At 40.0% G+C, this 20,324-nt stretch overlaps 3 protein-coding genes and 1 pseudogene across 4 annotated transcripts; 1 reads left to right on the top strand and 3 right to left on the bottom strand.

Moving 5' to 3' along the window:
* Window positions 1-838: 838 nt before the first annotated feature.
* Window positions 839-5,747, top strand: LOC103636008 (uncharacterized). Its single transcript, XM_035961825.1, has 4 exons — window positions 839-1,104; window positions 1,198-1,273; window positions 1,388-1,516; window positions 5,416-5,747. The coding sequence occupies exons 1-4, from the start codon at window positions 898-900 to the stop codon at window positions 5,556-5,558; spliced, it is 555 nt and encodes a 184-aa protein (XP_035817718.1). The 5' UTR covers window positions 839-897; the 3' UTR covers window positions 5,559-5,747.
* Window positions 5,748-6,186: 439 nt separating this feature from the next.
* Window positions 6,187-9,742, bottom strand: LOC101027232 (uncharacterized; annotated as a pseudogene). Its single transcript, NR_144506.1, has 4 exons — window positions 8,523-9,742; window positions 8,335-8,408; window positions 6,686-6,806; window positions 6,187-6,501 (listed from the first exon to the last, which is right to left on the bottom strand). The product of NR_144506.1 is annotated as an uncharacterized protein (transcript).
* A 437-nt stretch (window positions 9,743-10,179) lies between these two features.
* Window positions 10,180-12,773, bottom strand: LOC100193312 (uncharacterized). The gene is made up of 7 exons (NM_001346832.1): window positions 12,610-12,773; window positions 12,438-12,499; window positions 12,223-12,306; window positions 11,819-11,873; window positions 11,049-11,184; window positions 10,818-10,868; window positions 10,180-10,716 (listed from the first exon to the last, which is right to left on the bottom strand). The coding sequence occupies exons 1-7, from the start codon at window positions 12,695-12,697 to the stop codon at window positions 10,617-10,619; spliced, it is 576 nt and encodes a 191-aa protein (NP_001333761.1). The 5' UTR covers window positions 12,698-12,773; the 3' UTR covers window positions 10,180-10,616.
* Window positions 12,774-14,307: 1,534 nt separating this feature from the next.
* On the bottom strand, window positions 14,308-18,466 carry LOC100278489 (uncharacterized). The gene is made up of 4 exons (NM_001151751.2): window positions 18,133-18,466; window positions 16,656-16,761; window positions 15,565-15,708; window positions 14,308-14,780 (listed from the first exon to the last, which is right to left on the bottom strand). The coding sequence occupies exons 1-4, from the start codon at window positions 18,408-18,410 to the stop codon at window positions 14,517-14,519; spliced, it is 792 nt and encodes a 263-aa protein (NP_001145223.2). The 5' UTR covers window positions 18,411-18,466; the 3' UTR covers window positions 14,308-14,516.
* Window positions 18,467-20,324: the final 1,858 nt, after the last annotated feature.

The following is a 20,324-nucleotide window of genomic DNA, read 5'->3' as shown; positions in this document are numbered from 1 at the left end:
TCAAGGGTTGAATGAGCTTGGGAAGCTTTGCAACATGGGGAGGATTCTTTCCTTGTTGCTTTTCCATCAGAAGAAGAATTAGCAAGGATGTCTGAAATGGAATACAAGATGAGGAGCAGTGGAGTGACCTTAACCATATCTGAATGGAAACATGGGGGCGATGCAACACCAGCCTACTTTTTGGATGAAGTGTGGGTGCATGTTACCGGTGTACCTCACGCATGGAGGCATTATCTTGGTTTTTGGGCGCTTGGATCAATGATTGGCACCACCATTGATGTTGATATGTATACATACAGGAAGAAAGGTGTGATTCGAATCTTGGTTGGGACACTAGATAAAAAACTTCTTCCGCTCACAACAGATGTGGTTTTTGATAAGGTGGGGTATGAGATTACATTCTCCATGGAGGATCAATATTTTGAGCCGGCAATACCTCCACCAAATTCTCTTGTACCCAGAGAAAAGGATGATGATAGTGAAGGAAATGAGGACGCTGCAAAGGATAAGGAGAGAGTGCAGACTGCTAAAAAAGCTAAGAACACCAAAGATGCCTCAGGCTCCAAGTCCATGCAGGGCGACAATGAATCTGCTCCTATGCAGACTGATGGTGAAAATCTGAATCACAACATTGGTCACATCGTGGTGGCTCCTTCTGATCCAATGACACTTTTTTCACCAGGCAAACCCCTCAACCTTGAGCAGGGTAAGTTGTTTGAAAAAAACAATTGTGTGACCAAAAGGTGTGAGAAATCAGGGGGAAAGGATGTCAGATTGAATCCACAGGATGTTGATGCTTCAGGGGTTATATGCTCTGATGAGCAGCGCCCATATTATACTCAACTTTATGAAACCAATGAAGTAGAAGGGAAAGAGCATGCTAGCTTGGACTTGGGGATGAGGAAACAACCATGCATCGATGTCATATTAGGGAGACATTTTTCCATGCCAACACAAAGGATGGAAAACAGTTCTGACTGTGACAGCAATACACATCAAACAAGTGCTTTGGAGACCCCAGCGAGAAATGTATTATCGCCTTTGTCTTTGAGGGCTGAGAAACCTGCAACACCATTAAGCCAAGATATAGGACAGAACTCACAGGTTTGTGGTTCTGGTTTAGACATCTATAATCCTTTTTCTTGTTTACAAATAGATACATCTTGTAGTAACAAGGATGGGGAATTGGTGGTGCAGGGCGAGCAAGTGGCTGAGATAGAAACGAGTGAGGAATTGAAGATGGAGATGTCTCCTAATTCTGCCCAGGACAAAAGTAATACTAAAGATGCGCTTAAATATGTTCCTCCTCTTGTATATAATTCAGTAGATGGACTTCGTCGTAGCCTTCGATGCAATGTACCATTGATTAATGGATCCTCCACTGCAGATATGGATTCATTAGAGAAGGCAATGAATCGTGCTGCTGCTCGCAATTTGGATGTGAAAGGAGGATCCAGTATTGCTGCCGGATTTAAGCAGTATAATACATCTCCATGCCCAGGACCTCATGCAGCAGGTAATTCTCAATCCCAAGGTCGTTTTACAATATATAACCTATCAAGTCATAACATCATTACAAATTTATCCAAGATAGGGATTAATATAGGAGGAAATGGGATAGGGATTGAAGAGGCATTTGAAACATTAAGGCAAGCAGAAAAAGATAGGGAAAGGGATATAAATAATCCAAATGATAATTCCCTTTTTGAATCAAGTGATGACGAGGCCACTTACTCAGAAAGTGACCTGTTCGCACATTTGATTCAAGATGTAGCTGAGACAGACCATGAAAAGGAGGAGCTAGACACAAAACTATGTGATCTAGTGGCATCCAATCGGAAGCATAAAACCTCAAGAAAAAAAACATAAGAACTGTATGACAAATAAACCACATAGTTCTCAATGAAAGGACTCTTTTGGAATAGCAGAGGTCTTTCGGACTTGGCTAAAATCCGATATATATCTGATGCAGTAAAGGAACATAATCTTGAATTCGTTGCCGTGATGGAAACTGGTAAACAGGACATCTCTAGTTCGAATCTTACACGACTCACAGGAGGTGTAGATTTTGTTTGGCATAGTTTACCACCACGTGGAAGATCAGGGGGTATTCTTTTAGGAGTTAATGCCACAATGTTCGATTTGTCTCTTGTTGTCGAAGGGGAATTTTATATAAAGTTCCATCTCAGCAATAAATTGGACAAATTCAACTGGATTCTAATGGCAGTTTACGGACCGGCTCAAGATGAATTCAAACCAGCATTCCTTGCTGAGTTGGTTAGAACTTGTCAGGACAACTCTTGGCCCACTCTTATTGGGGGAGATTTTAACATCTTGAGGAATAGCAAAGAAAAGAATAACAATAGGTATAGCGAGCGTTGGCCCTTTTTGTTTAATGCTGTAATTGACAGCTTTGATCTAAGGGAGATCGAACTAACTGGGCGACGCTTTACTTGGGCTAACTCTCTCCCATGTCAGACCCTTGAAAAATTGGACAGGGTCCTTATGACAACCGAGTGGGAATTTAAGTTTCCTTTGGTAACAGTTCAGGCACTTGATCGTGGTGTTTCGGACCATACCCCCCTTCTGTTAGACACTGGAACTCAGGCTTTCTTGGGCAAGCCTAGGCAGTTCAAATTTGAACTAAGCTGGTTCAACCAGGAAGACTTTTTCGATAAAGTCGTTCATTGCTGGAACAGACCAACCAAAGGGAAAAACTCTGTGCAACATTGGAATCATAAACTAGGGGCGCTACGAAAAATGCTCCGTGGCTGGGCATCTAATGCTAGTGGGGAGTATAAAACTAAAAAAGGTCAACTCCAAGCAATCATTACTGACTTGGACACTTCAGCTGAGGATAGGATATTGACTGAGGTTGAACGAAATCAACTCAAACAAGCCAGATATCAGCTATCCTCCCTCCTCAGAGATGAAGAAATAAGATTCTATCAAAGAGCCAAAGTAAAAAATATATTACTAGGAGACAATAATTCCCGGTATTTCCATATGGTGGCAAACGGCAAATATCGAAAAAAAAGAATCTTCTCTTTGGATCATGAAGATGGGGTAATAGAAGGACAAAATAATCTCAAAACATACATTACACAATTCTATAAGGAGCTCTTTGGAGAACCTGGGAACTCGCATTTCTCCTTAGATGAGGAATGGATCCAGGACATTCCTCAGGTCACTAGAGAAGAAAACAACATCTTATCGAGACCTTTTTCAGAGAAGGAGATAAAAGATGCTATATTTCAAATGGAGCGAAATAAAGCTCCAGGTCCAGATGGTTTCCCAGCAGAGTTTTACCAAAAATTTTGGGATATTATTAAGTATGACATGCTGCAAATGTTTGAGGACCTGCATAGGGGTGATCTACCATTGTTTAGCCTGAACTTTGGTGTAATCACCCTGATCCCTAAAATACAAGATGCGAATCTAATACAGCAATATAGGCCCATTTGCCTCTTGAATGTTAGTTACAAGATCTTCACCAAGGTCGCTACAAACAGGTTGAATCTAGTGGCAGACAAAATAGTGAATCCTACTCAAACCGCTTTCATGCGAGGACGAAATATCCTAGAAGGAGTAGTAATCCTACATGAAACAATCCATGAGCTACATAGAAGAAAGCTTGATGGGGTAATTTTCAAGATAGATTTTGAGAAGGCATACGACAAGGTTAAGTGGCCTTTCTTGTACCAAACTCTACGGATGAAGGGTTTCTCTCTAAGATGGATATCTTGGATAAAGACCTTCATCTCGGGAGGTAGTGTGGCTATAAACGTTAATGATGAGATAGGCCATTATTTTCAAACGAAGAAAGGCCTTAGGCAAGGAGACCCACTTTCACCCCTCCTTTTTAATATTGTAGCAGATATGTTGGCTATAATAATTAAAAGGGCAAATATGGAAGGACAAGTCGGTGGAGTTGTGCCCCACTTAATAGATGGAGGTTTATCTATCCTTCAATATGCGGACGACACCATCCTATTCTTAGAACATGATCTGGAGAAGGCTCACAATATGAAATTGTTGCTTTTTGTCTTTGAACAAATCTCGGGACTAAAAATCAACTTTCACAAGAGCGAAATATTGTGCTTTGGTGCAGCACAGGACCAAGAGCAATTGTATAGAGATATTTTTGGGTGTAAAAAAGGAGAGTTCCCTCTAAGGTATTTGGGTATTCCTATTCATTATAGGAAGTTGAAAACTACTGATTGGAGGGAGGTAGAGGAAAGATTTGAAAAAAGGCTTAGTAGCTGGAAAGGAAAACATTTATCAATCGGGGGAAGGCTAACCTTAATCAACTCAGTTTTGAATAGTCTTCCCATGTATATGATGTCCTTTTTTCTTGCTCCAAAAGGTGTGCTCAAGAAGCTTGACTACTTTCGATCTCGTTTCTATTGGCAAAGTGATGGGAACAAAAAAAAATACCGCCTAGCTAAATGGAACGTCCTTTGTCAACCTAAGGACCAAGGGGGTTTGGGCATCATAGATCTCAATTTAAAGAATAGGGCCCTGCTAAGTAAATGGTTGTTTAAACTCCTAACTACGGAAGGAAAGTGGCAACAATTGCTTAGAAACAAATACCTTGGATCCAAACCACTAGTACATGTTGAATGGAAACCAGGGGACTCACATTTCTGGTCGGGGCTGATGAAGGTGAAGCAAGACTTTCTTCGCTTTGGAATCTTCGAAATCAGGAATGGATCACAAGTAAGATTCTGGGAAGACAGGTGGCTAGGCGGCATAGCTTTAAAAACCCAGTACCCCTCTTTATATAACATTGTTCGAAGGAAATTCGAGACAGTTGAAACAGTATTAAAATCAGACAACATAAATCTAGCTTGGAGGCGATCTCTATTTGGGTCTAAGCTTGTTGCTTGGAATGAGTTGCGCCAAAAGCTTGTTAACATACCATTAACACAAGATCAAGATATTTTTCGTTGGAACTTGCACCCAAATGGTCAATTCTCGGTAAAGTCTCTTTATCTGGCCCTTATCAAAGAAGAGGTACCAAACCTAAATAAGAGACTATGGAGAATAAAAGCACCCCTCAAAATCAAGATTTTTCTATGGTATCTTCGTAGGGGAGTGCTCCTCACCAAAGACAACCTAGCTAAACGAAATTGGAAAGGAAGTAAAGCATGTAATTTCTGTCAAGGCAATGAAACAATTCAGCACTTGTTTTTCGAATGCCGATTTGCTCGTATGGTATGGAGCATGATGTTTTGGGCGTTAGGAATCCCAAAACCAACTTCCACTTCAAATATGTTCGGGAATTGGCTTTCACAATTTGACAAAAAATTAAAAAATTTAGCCCTACTAGGAGTAGCAACCATCTGTTGGTCACTCTGGCTTAGTAGGAATGATCTGGTTTTTCAAAAGAAATTTAATATGTCTCCTTTGCAGGTTATTTTCACTACTACCCACTGGCTACGGTCTTGGGTTGTACTGCAGAGGCACGATCAACAGTCTATTGTGATGGAAGCTTCACAACGTTTGGAGCAGGTGGCTACGAAGTTCTTATCTCAGGCGCATGGGTGACGTTCTAGTCGTAGGATTGACATCCATTAAGAATGTGCTTACCATGTTCTTTTTCTTTTCTCTTTTTCTTTCTTGTCTAGGCTGTGTGCATCTTATTGTTGCAGAGGCCGGGAGACGATTTGTATCAAACTTTTAGATGCAATGAAAAATCTTCCTTATCAAAAAAAAATGTTCAAAAAAAAAGTGTTTCAGAGTTTGATCAAAGCATGCTTATTTGGTTTCAGTTCATGAATCATGAGGGTAAACAATGTTTTTTTTTCTAAATGTGAGTTCAAATGCTGCTAGTATATTAAAAAGCTTTTGACTGCATTGGAACGTCTGGTAACCTTTCTTACATTCATTGCTCAGGAAACAGTTAACTGCATGTTCAAGAGGCACACAATCAACAAAATTTAATCTGTACTAGTGTATTGCCGCGCGCCCTGCGCACGGTGTTAAATTCGTCCGTGAGATCTTAATTTGTACATAAATAAGAAATAAAGAACATACTCTCTACTCATTACTTCTTCCAGCGCGTTATCATCGTCCGACCATCGATAAAGCTCGAGCTTTATCATGTGCCTTCAGAGTGATGCTAGAAGTCAGAAAATATCAAATACCAGTGCCAAATCCATTTCACAATTACTATGACAACATACCTTAAGGTCTTCCTTCTACCTTTGAGTTGTACATAACCAAAAGTTTCATGTGCATGATGAGTACAGATGTGATAATGGCAAACTAAGAAGAAAGTCTGGGTGGTGTTTGCTTCTTTGCATGTGACATTTAAACTAATGGAAACCTATTACTATTGCATGTGTTCTTGAAGCAGGAACACATGAAAATAATTAATAGTTTTGATATGCACCTGTTGCCATCAAGCACCTAGCTAGGCATCGCAGACATTCCATACTTGATGAAGAATCTACCACCAACTCTTCCAGGGTGTGGTATCCACAACTTGGTCGAAAACTACAGGTAAATAATTTTAGTATGCAGTTCAAGTAGTTTCAGTACTAAGCTCTTCATTAATGTGCTAGGGAAAAAGGAAAATGGTAAAAAGCTATGAAATGATGTTCATATTTGTAATCGGAACACGTTCTCAGGAAGTATGTAGAGATGATGTTCATAATTATTTTTTGAAAAACATACTCACCAAAAACAATAATTTTGTTGTACATTGCATCTGCAACACTATTCTCCATTGAATAAGGCACGATTGGCGCAAGCGCGTGCGTATGGGTACCCCTAAAGAGAATTAAACAATCCGGCAAGCTCTGTAGAAAGCAGGTAAAAAATAGAGTTAATTAAAATATGGGTATTATTGTCCATGAGCATAAGGGGAAGAGAGCATAAATATTAGGTATACGGTAACTTTTACATGATCTGAAAGAGTAAAATAAAAATCATAGCATGTGTGTATTATCGTTCAGGAAGTCAGATAATTTGTAAAGAAACTCTTTGTATGTGCCACCATATGAATCATTGTATTTATATGAATCAATGTATTTAGCATCTAGTTAAACATCATAAGAAACGATTATAGTAGAAGCATTTGAATGGAAAATGTCAATAGAATGATAAATCATGGGGGGGGCTCTTTCTTTGGTTCCACAAGTGGATACACAACAACATATGTGGTTCTTGTCTGTATGATTTTTTCAAAAATGTATGTATAAAAGTAAAGGGTATTGCATGTAGGACTATTTTTGACAGGGACAAACACTTATATGAATAATGTCCATAACATTTTCTAGTTAGTATGAACCAAAAGGAAAAAAGATTACCACATATAGTTCTGTTCATGACTGACCACAATAATGCCAAACACCCCATCATTGTAGAAAATATAGAAAATAGTCTGTATCATAAGATAAGATTTGTGGAATTTCATATGATTCCTTTCATGGCCTGACTACAATGATGTCAAACATTCCATCCTTGTAGAAACTACGGAATTAGTGTGTATCATAAGCTAAGATTTTGGAAATATTGTATCCATTGTATAGTTTGTTTTGGTTGGGTTTTGTGTTGATACAAGGGGATAATTATATTTGATGTCAGTTTTGCATACTGCATAAATATCATTAATGTCAGCAAATCACCAGATTAAAAAAATAAAAAATTATGTAAAACGTACAGCAGGGAGCAGGGAACTCGTGTTAGTATTATTGGCAGTGATCCTAACTATATATAGCTACTCCAATGCTGATACCTTGGGTTCAGATATATAGCAAGAGCCAAGAGCTAAAAAGATATCATATCATCAGCAGTAACAATACAAACATCTTCCTCCTAGAGTAGCAAACCAGGATCGCTCTATACTGTGAATTGTAAGAAAGAGAAAGCCAAGAAGAACATCAAACTTGTGATCCAATACGATGCCTCCCTAATTGGCCTTATCACTTGTGGTTACTACTATTATACGTTTGGTTAAAAAAAGCTTTTCTTTTTATAGTTCTAGAAACAAAAAAAATGAATTGAAACACCATTCTGATGCTGGGAAAATTGTAAATATAAAATACTTATTAGGTGAGCAACGGGAAAAAAAGTCAAGGTTCATTGTTTGTTTGGTACACAATCACACCAAGAAGCTGCTTGTTTGGTTTCTTATGTAGAACACATGAGCCCGACGAGACATTTTCAGAATTTGTAAATATAAAAAAGTTAAAAATAAAAGTTTGTGCAGAATTCTATGGAGACATGCCACTGGAACTTCAATAGTAAAAGATGAAGGAAATTGTAAAGAAGCGACGTGGATAGGCTGAATGCGGCCGTTTTGAACCAGCTTTAAGTGCCAATTACCTCGTTAGCGAAGTCTCTAACGATCTGAGGTCCTCTTCAACATGTTTCAACGAAAGAACAGGAATAAACATAAACTGAAGCATAGACAACATATAAGTTCAGTGCGGAAAATGAAATTGTAACCATCACAGACCATTTAGCATAACGGTAGTATGAATGAAGAACATGTTTAAGTATGTGACAATTACCTTTGTAGTAAAATCTCTAAGGTAGGACATATTGTACCTTGTGCCCAGATCAAATTCTGCCTGAATGTTTGGAAATAAGTTTAGAACATAGAATTGACCCTTTTTACACGCCCATAGTAATACAACAAATTTGTAAACCATGTTTGATCCCAAGCTGCAATAGTAATTGCCTCTGTTTATCAATAGATACCATGTCTGTTGATTTTGATGTGGGTTGGATGCATGAACCGATCTTAGGAGACATATATAAAAATGAGAGACAAGGAAATGTTCGGAACGAGCAGGAAATAAAAACTACATTTGGTTAAAGTGAAAAAAAATAAAGACGAAGAACTCAGGGAAAGGTAGAAAATCAGAAGCAACACTGCTATTACTTCTCAGGAATAGCAACACTGTTATTTGCAAATAGTCAAAGTTACGAGCAATATACAGGTCTTAGAATGGAGCACAGAAACCAAGGAATAGCTCGAAAAGCTAAAACCAGACAAACCCTAAACATTGAAAAAAAGTTTGAAGAACAGAGGCACTCAATCAATTAGCTAAGTAAAATAGTGCCCTTTTCGAACCTCAATGTATCGACAAAAAAGGAAAATGAAATCTCCGCTTCGATGCAAACAGTTCACCTGAATGAAATCAGATGTCCACCTAAAACGAAACAGACGAGGATATAAAAAGGAAAACTTAGCTCAACCAAAAAGGATCATTTTCGGAAAAGAAACGAACCTGAAGCCTAGGAAAAAGAAAAAAAACAAAATTGGAGAGCACAAACAAGAGAACACGAACCTTTCAGTAGAAGGGTGGAATCCTAAAAAAAGAAAAATGAAGTTTGCAGATCTTCCAAACCATTTTATCCAAAAAAAGGCAGTGACATATTCACATGTTGTAGGGAAAACCTAAACGAATCTAGCAGTGCCAAGCAGGCATATGGAAGATTGAAGGATTTAAAAAGCGAGAGGGCGTTGGATATTTCCAATCTAGAACCAGATACCCACCGAGAAGGAGCAGACGACGGGGGAGAAAAGAAACTGTATCTCACCAAACAAACAGAGCCGAGGTGGATGTCAATACCAGATGAAGCGTTTGTGCTGAAGCCGAGCAAACGAGGAAGCCGACATGGATGAAATGAAAGCGCGTAGAGAGGAGGAAAGCCAAGGAAGACGAAACAGCCGGGAGAGAAAGTGAGATGCAGCGGAGGGAGAAGTGTCCCGAAGTGCGACAGAATTCTCTGGACAGTCTTCTGGACAGAGTAGACCTTTTTTATTTCCTTTTTCTAACTTGCCAATGATACTGCTGCGTCGGCGCACTGGAAGCTTGGATTAGAAATCGAACGGTTCGCAATTTCTTGATGACGTGGATAGGCTCGTTGCTTCCGTTTTGTACCGGCTTTAAAGATAAAGAAATTTCCTTTTTCTAACTTGCCAATGATACTGCTGCGTCGGCGCACTGGAAGCTTGGATTAGAAATCGAACGGTTCGCAATTTCTTGATGACGTGGATAGGCTCGTTGCTTCCGTTTTGTACCGGCTTTAAAGATAAAGAAAAGAAATGTTGCTGTCTAGGTACAGTGACCTAAACCAGGTTGAATGCCATATGTAAAATCCTCTAAAATCAAATCACATTGTCTCTGCTTTAGCTGTATGGAAATGTACTGAAAACTTACTGTAATCCTGCAGACAACACATAATCTAACACACATATCATCGCAAGCATGGCAGTACTCCACTCCCTGTTATACTACTACTAGAACCTGTTGTACTACTACTAGAAGAAGTATGTCGACCCCAGCAATCCCGCAACCAAACACAACCTAAGCCTCTCAAAAATCATCAATTTCTACAACAAATATGGACATCAGTAGAAGCACTGAAGCAGGGGGGTGTTTCAAACAGCCGCGGTGCCTATTGGCACCACAGCTTGTACATACACCCGCCACAGAGCGGAAGTGATGCACAAGTATTCTCTGAGGTTAAAAATTCATGCTAACACACCATTTAACAAGGTACCACCGCAACTCTGCCACTAAAAAAAAGGAGAAATGACCTGAACCTGTTCCACATATAGCTGCATATAGGTGCAAGGGAAATTATGCTCAAAACTACAAGGCCTTGAAGTTATACATGTAACTTCTCAATGTGCTGATATCTTGCATTGACTCCAGCAGCACATGGTCCACATACAGGCTCAATGCACCAGCCCTGCACAGTAGCACATATATACAGGACAATCGTATGTTAACTACTACTATTCATGAGTAGTTGCTGAAAGAAGATTAAGAGAGATTCAAGTCACATCATACATCAAAGGACCGAGTGGGAGCCATGCAACATCCCATCGAATTCTTGGCAACCTACAACACCAACAGTCAGAAGGAATACCATATCTAGAACTGGCTGCTGTGTGTTAGTGTAGCTACAACAGCTAGAATAGTGCTGACATGATACAAATGGTTTTGAAATGCTAATATTTTAGCAAAGCATTTGAGTGACATGGGAAGGGAAAAAAAGATAAGTTGACTAAGACGATATACCTCAAGATGTAGTATGTCCAAAAGATGGCTACCAAAATGCCAACATAGCAAGAATACCACATCCACTTCTTTGATGGGCCTGAATTCTGTAGTAATCCTTTCACAGCAAATAGGCATGCTAGAGCAGCTATCCAATCTGCAATTTAACATTTATGTATTTTTAGATCAAAGTGTTGGGAGAACTATTTTGAGTTGGCTAATACATATGCCTTTTGTGCCAATCAGGCTATGAGCACCATGTTCTCCATTTTATTTCGGAATCCTAGGACAAAATATGGAATCCAAGTGGAATAAGTTATTAACAACCAGGTGCTGGTAAGTCACCAGTATCATTTTTTCCCAGCCTCTTTCAGACTCCTAAGTTACAGCTATCAACTAACAGCAATTAGGATACTGATAAAATCGTAATCATGAACATTTGCTGAGAGTAAACGGCCCTTTCATGCAAATGATCAGGGAAGTCTTGAAAGAACTAAGATAAGGATACAGCATTGTGAATAACATGGTGCATGCACACACAAATATGCTAAGTAGATCCCTATATGAGCATCAATATTGTACAGTACAATGAATATGTGGTTTATAAAGACATCTTCTGATAATATTGAGAAGCTAACAATTGTTTTAGGTGGCCAATAAAATTGTAAGTACTAAGTAAGCACCGTAGTTAAACAACAACCAGATCCAAAATAATTCAGTTAGAAGCATCAACACATGATTTGTTTACAACTTTGCAAACTCAAACTAAATAGTTGAAGGAGATACCAAACCTGCAATTATGACCATTGGTGCAGGCAAATCTTCCATGAAGTAAGCATGGTACCGCTGTTAATTTGAGAAGCACAGTTTAAGGCAAATCGATTAACTACACCAATAAGAAAAACTTGATTCTTCCTATAATAATGATTCTTCCTAGTGCCAAGCATACATCAGTGACTAACTATTTCCAATATTGCAAGCATTTTAGTTATCAGGAAGCTTTCAAGAAAGCGTAAGTATACAAGACAAAATAACATGATATTATGGTCCAAATCCAATGTAAAAGGAACTCACTGTGTGGTGCCTGAATGAACTTGGGGCCTCAATTAATGGCAGGTGTAATCAACAATTGGGCATAAAACATGACCATAAACGTCATAAACAGAAGAATAGTTGTCAGGAGTAAGAAACCAACCAGCTCCCAGGGAGACCAAGCATGATGGAAACTGGAGTAGACAAGGAAGGCCACGTAACCTAGGAGGAACCCCGCGAAGACGCGCTGCACAAAACAGTAGGTGATGTGAGCACTAAATCAACAAATCTAGACACAAACCAGAGCCCTGCGCCCACGGAAGGTCTCTCCTCCAGTTCTCCCATAACGCCGGAAAGAATCGGGAATCTGAAACGCACCCTCCAACGGCGGCCTTGCTGCGCCTGCTTAGCCTCCAGAGACCGGACCAGCTCTTCTTGCTCTGCAAAACGAATTGCCGCAGCAACAATTAATCGATTTCGTGGCGTCAGCAGCGTCTAAAACCCGATGGGCAGGGGAACGGGGAGGTGGGCGCGTGAAATTGCATCGTACCTTGGGTGTCCATGGGGACGAGGTCGTCTGGGTCATCGTCGCCGCCGTCGTGCCGCCTCCACCACCGCCTAGTCGCGGTCGTCGCCATCCTCGCTTCTGAATTTCGGATCTCACGAGGCCGGGCACTAGGCTCCGTGCCGAGAGAGACGACGCTTCGACCTTTCTTCCTTGCGCTCGCTGTTTGGTTGGGTGACTTATTGCGAAATGGAAAATATATAACCGGTGCATTGATGGAAATATATAATATCACGATAATTTATATACAAAATATAGTATACTATTATAAAAAAAGTTTTTATAATCCATTTTGATTCCGTTATACATAAATTTTGTTATTTTAATCTAGTCATTTCACCACTACATTGCAATTATCAGTATCATACAGACTTCAATACCCCACATATATCGGAAGAAGTTCTCTCGTACATCGTTAGTTATCAGGCACGCACCACCGTACGCGCTTGCTTAAAAAAAGGCAAGTGTGTGTTTGCGAAGAGAATTGAATGGGGACCGGCATAAAAGCTACATGGACGGTGGCGAGGATGACGAACTGGTCATTGTTGTTTGTCCTCCTCTGCGTCACCTCCGGCGCCGATATAACGCCACAATCCTTGATATAGTAGTCGTCGAGCACGTGCAACATGGCGAGTCCCGATGACTCATGGCTGGGCTGCCAGACGAAGTGCACCCCGGGCTCATCAGCGAGTTAGTACATCTGGTCGTTGCACCACCGGATGCGCTACTTCTCTGCATACATCATGTTCGAGGACACTCACACAACGTTAGCAATGGTGGTCGTCCCAGCACACAAGAATTCATGGTCGGTCAGTAGCGACTTATATGGCAGGTTGAGCTTCAGGTGGGCGATAAGCTGGACGGTGTGATGGTGTTGTCGTCAGATGCGGTACCCAGAACAATTCGAGAGTCGCCGACATTGGCGACGACCATGAGGTCCCCCTACTTGACGATGGACAATGCGGTGCAGAACGAAGTCGTTCTATTTTTTGTTTGTTTGAAGAGTGGAATAGAGCGAAGCCGCTCCATTTTTTATTGGGTTAAAGAATCATATGAGTGTGAAGTGAAAGGGAGCGTTTGCGCCTAGGCATTTTGGTGGAACGGATCATCCTAACTATTTATGATATATTCGCATATGAAGACTACAAGAACCACTCTGCTCCTCTTTCATTGGAAATAAAACATCCAGAAAATAAAAATAGAGCTACTCCATTCTACTTCACTCAATCAAACATATCCTTAGTATATGTCCAATCATTTATATAATTCGCATTCTTCGGGCAGTTTGGATCAAAGGAGCTAAACTAAACTAACTAAATTTTAGCTCCTTGTGAGCTAAGAGAAACTAAAATGAAAACAAAAAAAACTTTTGGTCAATTTTAACTTTTTCTATTCGGACCTTTACCTCCTAAAGTAACTAACCTGAAGTGACTAAACTTTGCTTTAGCTCCTTAGCTTGAGCATTGATATACTTCGTTTTATTTCCTGAGACTACGTAAAAGGTTACTCAGGATGGATAGGCTTGCAACTTGAAAAATGCATGCCATTGACATTTTTACCCTACCAAGGCCAGAGCCAACACTAAACTAACTACAATGCTACAGTGCTAAATTCAAAGCCACACTATTATTTCTTCCTCGATAGTGTGGTAAAAAACGATGAACACACTATACACCCAAAACTCGTTTAACCATGATTTCCATTGACCACTGAATTCAGGCCCAACAATGGTTTCACCGAACGCAACAAAATCTCCATCGCTGCAAGTTCACGGGGATGATGTTTAGAGGAAAAACTGCTACATTGCAGTGGTAGTTCTTAAATCATACTCATGCTCTTGCAATTATGTGACATCCTTTGGGCACTCATGACGAGGCATAATCTTTGAAATGCTAACTACGTGGTTCTCCGTCGTGTATCTCCCCCTCTTCAAACAGATCATCATATGCAACAGGAGCGCGAATTCTGTCCGCCAGTGGTTTGCGTTGAGCTTTATTGTCTGATACGTGTATCTCCACATCATCCAATTGCTTAGGGTCATCCAATGTTTCCTTTTGGTCTCGCGCTTCAATTTCATCATCAATTAAAGCACTGCCCTGTGAACTTGCATCTTCGTTTCTGCTAATCTGTGGTCGTTTCGTACACCTAAACTGCTTCTGCAAGGGGAAAATGGGTATACAAGTTAATTCCATACAACAGATGCCAAAAAAACCAGTGAACTAATAAAAGAAAGACCAAAACATGTAACTTACTGCCAGATGACAAAAGAAAAATATCAATGCTAATTAGTACAATGCTCAAAATAGTGTCTTTGGAAGAAAAGAAAACGAAGGAAAAGGAACAGTGATTTAGTCTCACTTCTCAACAGGTTGAAGTTGTATTCACGTCAAATTGGTGGGGGTGGGGGGTCAAACTCAGAGTGATTCCTTCAATTATTTCATTAGAGGTAGCAATCTAATACCGAACTGAATTCTTGTGTCCACGTGCAGTGATACCTAAAGAAGAAATCAATACCCAAACACTTCGATCATCGCACACTTCACCCCAGTTTCTATAATAATGATGGGCGTGCACAGTGACTGCAAAGTTGTTCTTGAAAGGTTATTTCTTTTTCCATTTTTCTGGATCTTCTCAGGTTTCATCTATAGCCTACATCATCCACCAGCTAACTTTGAACTAAATGATTTCATACCTGTTTTTGTTGTTATTTTCATAGTATAGGCATCATACATGATACATATAACTAATCCATTCCATGGTTTTTAAAGCGGTAAGGCGGTCCAAGGCGTTGGACCACCGCCTGGACGCCTAGGCGGCGCCTAGGCGACGCCTAGGGGAGGTAGGCGGGCAAGGCGCCTAGGCGTTAGACCACCGCCCGGACGCCTAGGCGACGCCTTAAGAACAGAGATCCATTCATAATAGAGTCATAAAAAATTGTACCTCAAGTTCCTTTCCCTTTGCCATTATTTCCTTGTAAGCCTTGGGTTCCCGCGACTTTAAGATGTTCCAGAGAATTCCACCACCAGTGCGAAAGCGGCTTCCATCAGCAATAGTCTGCCCACCACACTTCTGAATAGCCTCCACCTGGAATCAAATATATTTAGGATAACAACTACAGCGGAATAAACATATAAGTATCACAAACTACACATATACAAACGAAACACCAGTTTTGATACAACAATTGATACATGTTATGGCGTGGCTGGGTGTCTAGGGCTGGTAGCGGTGGCGGCGCGCCCAAGCTGCACACTGGTAGAGGCGGGGCGAGGTTTTTCCCCTCAGCCCCCTATGTTGCTGGTAGAGAAGAGGAATAGGAGATAGATAAATTACTGCTTGATTCCATTACTTGCGCCATGCGGCTTATATAGTCCTTGATCCAACAAACTTTCCTAAAATCTCTCCTAATCTTATTTGCTAACAATTCTATCCTTACCTATTTGCTAAAAACTCTCAACAAACTCTACTAGGCCGATCACATCTTGATCTGGCCGTGCCCCATATTTTGGCGCTGGTCTGGCCGGCATCGTGCAAATGTCCAGCCCCACATGACAATATACTAACTCCTAAATTGAATATTATTGACATTTGATTTACGTAATACAGAGTATGATATACATGTGTACGTTAAATGTTAATCCTAGGAGTTCATAACATGGTAGCAATGAAATAGAAACTTAACTGCAAATTGATTTTTCACCAAATCAAACATGTAGATGGTAATATTTTCAGAGATTCTCCTGAAATAACTCCAAATCTCTCAAGTACACGAAATAAACAAATCCAAGGAACTGCAAAAATATCCTAGGCAGTTATGCTTGTAAGAGCAGTGGGCAATAGATCTTCAATGAAGGATAGAAAGATTACTATACTGGTCTACCATTGAAGTGCCAGGGCAAAACAAAAGGTCAAAAACTCAATATACAAATAGTCAATGGCATTTATACTGCTTTAGTAGAAAAGCAATAAGCCACTTATTAGCTAATAAACTCTCAGGTAGTGCAGAGTTGTTCAACAAAAGCATTGCATACCTCTCTAACAAGATCATTGACAGCAGTGACACCAAGGCAGCCAACAGCATTCCAGACAAGGTACGACTTCTTCTCCTTCAAGCGCTTGCAAGTGTTAAGAACAAATCTGCATCAGGGATAAAAGGAGTTTGTGAAACTCAGCAACCTAACACATAATGGATGCAAAAGGAGAACGTACTTTACTGGGCCAAATCAGTGGTAGCGGAAGGCAGATTCTGAATATCAATACATGATAAAAGATCAATCAGACAATCATGATTCAAATAACAAGTTGTTTATCAAACAAAAGTCTGCCAAGAAGACATCACAAAAGCTACAGTCTACCTCTTCAGATCAAAAGTAGTGCTGCCATGTACTACAATCTACACATTCTTTTTTTTCTCAAATACACACAAGAGCTGCGGATCATTATATTAAAAATTTAAGAAGAAAGAAAAAAAAGGTGAGGAAGAACCCTTACAAACAAAAAGCCATCCCGACTTCTATTTGTATCATGCTTTAGAACTTGATTCCTAAAATAGCAGATGCATTTTTGGAAAGTTTTGTTGTTTATGCTTCTTTTTTTGTATGTTTTATGTCACAGAAGTGCCCCCTGTGCTCAAGTATCTGCATACGCTTGGAATGGTCTACAGAGGCCTGAAGCCGCAGTACCTCGTTGTGAGGCAATACAACCATGGCATGCTCGTCTTCCTCAGAGGAGGAAGCCACATCGCGCTCTCTGGTATTGTGTGTAGAAAGATATCATGATTGTTATTTGCAGACAGAAGATTGGGTAGTGAGAAGCTGAGTTTTCTGTGGGAGATAGTGATGGGGGGGGGGGCTGCGGCTTATCCTGTTGTTGCTACAATAACAAGGTGAAAAAATAGTCACATGCATGTGCATTGCTACGGTTTCTATGTATCACATGGGTAGATTTTGTTTTAACAAAACACAAAAAAAATGTGTGTTATGTTGATTAAGTGGCCGTGAATGTGCATAATTTTACCTTATTTTTACATAGAGGGTGACGCACGACGGATGTAGAATCATGGAAACTGGTGATTTATATAGTAGAGAAATAGCAGCCTCAATGAATGTTGGCTGTACTGAACACACTTGTGTATAGAGATTCCATATTTCCAATCATCATTCCAAACAACACTGAAACTGATTCTAACAAAAGGATTCCATGTACATGTAAACAAGAAATTTTAATTGAACACATTTCTGAGTAATTCATTTCTTGTTGAATCTAATTTAATACCTAGAATCTAATTCCTAGAATGGGTTTCGATCCTAGGGATGCAGACAGGCCCTATAACAGTTTTTAGTTCCAAATGTCCAAATGGTTTGCTTGGCTTGAACAAATTCTTCCAGTGCTATATGAACCCCGATAGCCATAAACAAAATACTACGGTATCCCATCAAACTTTGCATCCTCAAATCGATACGTAACCCAAAACACAAAACCCTAGGTGAGTAGTGCAAGGGTTTTTACCGATTAATGTCCGCGATGTTGGTGGGCGCCCCATCTTGCCTCCCTTTGTTCTTCTTCCCTTTGTTCCTCCTCTTCTTCCTCTTCTTCTTTCCATCCGGTCCGTCCTTCTCCGCCTGCCTAACACCTCCGGCGGATCCTCCAGTTGCAGCGGAGACCTCAGCTGCTCGGGCTTCCTCCGTATCCGAGTCGGCGTCGGCCATCTCAACGTCATCGCCGTCGTAATTTAGGGTTTCCTCGCCTATAGCGGCGTCGCCCAGGGCGCATTCGCTTCCGCCCATACCGAGCCCCACCACTGGATGCGGTCTAGCCTCTCGTTCTCGCGAGGAAGGAAAGGAAAGCAGCGCAAGAGGGGGCGAAAAGAGAGAGGACAGAGCAGCCTAAAAGCCGGCTCAAATTCACAGAATCACAGGTCTTTGGCTACGAATGAAAACAATGGCACGGATACAACTGGATACACCGAATACATGATCATTCTGTATTCTATTGTAATGTATTTCTCTCAGATACATGAACGGATACAGATAGTTAAGATTCGTGACGGATACAGAACAGGACCGGGAAATAATCTGGACGGGTAAGAAACGGATAACAGATACTACTCGAGTAGTTACCGGATAATTGTTGGGTAGTTCGTCCCGATGATATTAATTGTCTAATCATCCAACAAACACATAAATTAATCAATACATAATCATGTATATGATAGATCAAATGTAGGAAAGGAAAGCGATAAAATTGACATCATGCAGTTCAAAGTTACTAATCACAAGGACATTATAGAATCAGCATCACAATATTAAAAATTCATAAAATATTTTAGTTTCACTCAAAAATTGCAAATGAGTTAAAAAACTAATAAACATTTTATACGAAGATAACTCAAGTCTACATATAAAAATGATGAAGTAGAATAATAATTATGTTGAAAATTGGATACTTACAGTGATTTCACATGTAACTCATACAAATAAGTGAAAGTGAAATGGAAGAGGAGCATCTTATAGATCTTATGATCCAAAAGATTTTTATAGTTATATATGGACATATGTTATGCCTCCGTAAAATTCCACGATGTTTTGAGGCTATTTATGTATTATTAATTGTTTGTCATAGAAAATCATCAAAGTACAATTAAATCCATAAAATATTGTAGCGTCAACCAAAAATTGCAAATAGATTACCAATACTGATAAATAGTCTATAAAAAGATAACCTTAAGTTCACAAGTGAAGATAACCTTAAGCCCCCAACCCCATAAAATGATAGTCTATTAATTTGATATAAATTTGGACATTATTTCAATGATTTTGGCTTAAAGATATGTTTAAATAAAAAAAATGATGTACTAAAAAGTTATAGATCTCTTTGAGCTCTACAATTTTCATATAAACTTTATCTTCATCTGATTTCATATGTAAAAGTTATGATTTTATAACTATATTATGCAGAAAACGGGTGTCGTATTCGACCCGAATATCCGGGTATTTACCAAGTAGTTCTCGCTTCGTATCCGACTCGAATCCGAAGTTGTGGTATTCGGGTATTACTCGTATTCGTCCTGAATATAAAATATACCTGAATCTGTATCAGAAAAAACCGAGTATTTACACTATTCATATCTAGTACCCGACGTGTATATCCGACCCGTTTTCACCCCTATCTTTGGCGAGTGAGAGTGGGGGGAGGGGCTCTTGCGAGAGAGAGCGGCATGAGGCGGCGGAGTGTTTAGGAGCCAGCCACAATATAGGAACACAATATAGGAGGGGATTTAATGATTTTAAAATTTTCTTGTTATCTCTACTGCTTATTAAGGCTACAAGGTAGCTTGTCATTTCGTGTTCTGCCACCATTTTCTGTTCTGTCATTTTCATTCCTTGTTCTGACTTTCCCATTCCCCTTCCTGACATTCTCATTTCTTGTTCTACCCTTCCCATTCCTCCCTCCCCGCAAAACTCATTCACATTCCCCCGTATAGCACACGTCTAGCTAAAATTTAAAAACACACATAGCCCCAAGGGGATTCGAACACGTAACCCCTTGTTCTGACTTTCCCATTCCCCCTCCTGACATTCTCATTTCTTGTTCTACCCTTCCCATTCTTCCTTCCCCGCAAAACTCATTCACATTCCCCCGTATAGCCCACGTCTAGCTAAAATTTAAAAACACACATAGCCCCAAGGGGATTCGAACAT

The sequence above is a fragment of the Zea mays genome, chromosome 8, assembly GCF_902167145.1.
Source record: "Zea mays cultivar B73 chromosome 8, Zm-B73-REFERENCE-NAM-5.0, whole genome shotgun sequence".
NCBI classification, from domain to species: domain Eukaryota; kingdom Viridiplantae; phylum Streptophyta; class Magnoliopsida; order Poales; family Poaceae; genus Zea; species Zea mays.
The sequence above is the reverse complement of the archived record's forward strand: the minus strand, read 5'-3'. Positions and strand labels throughout refer to the sequence as shown.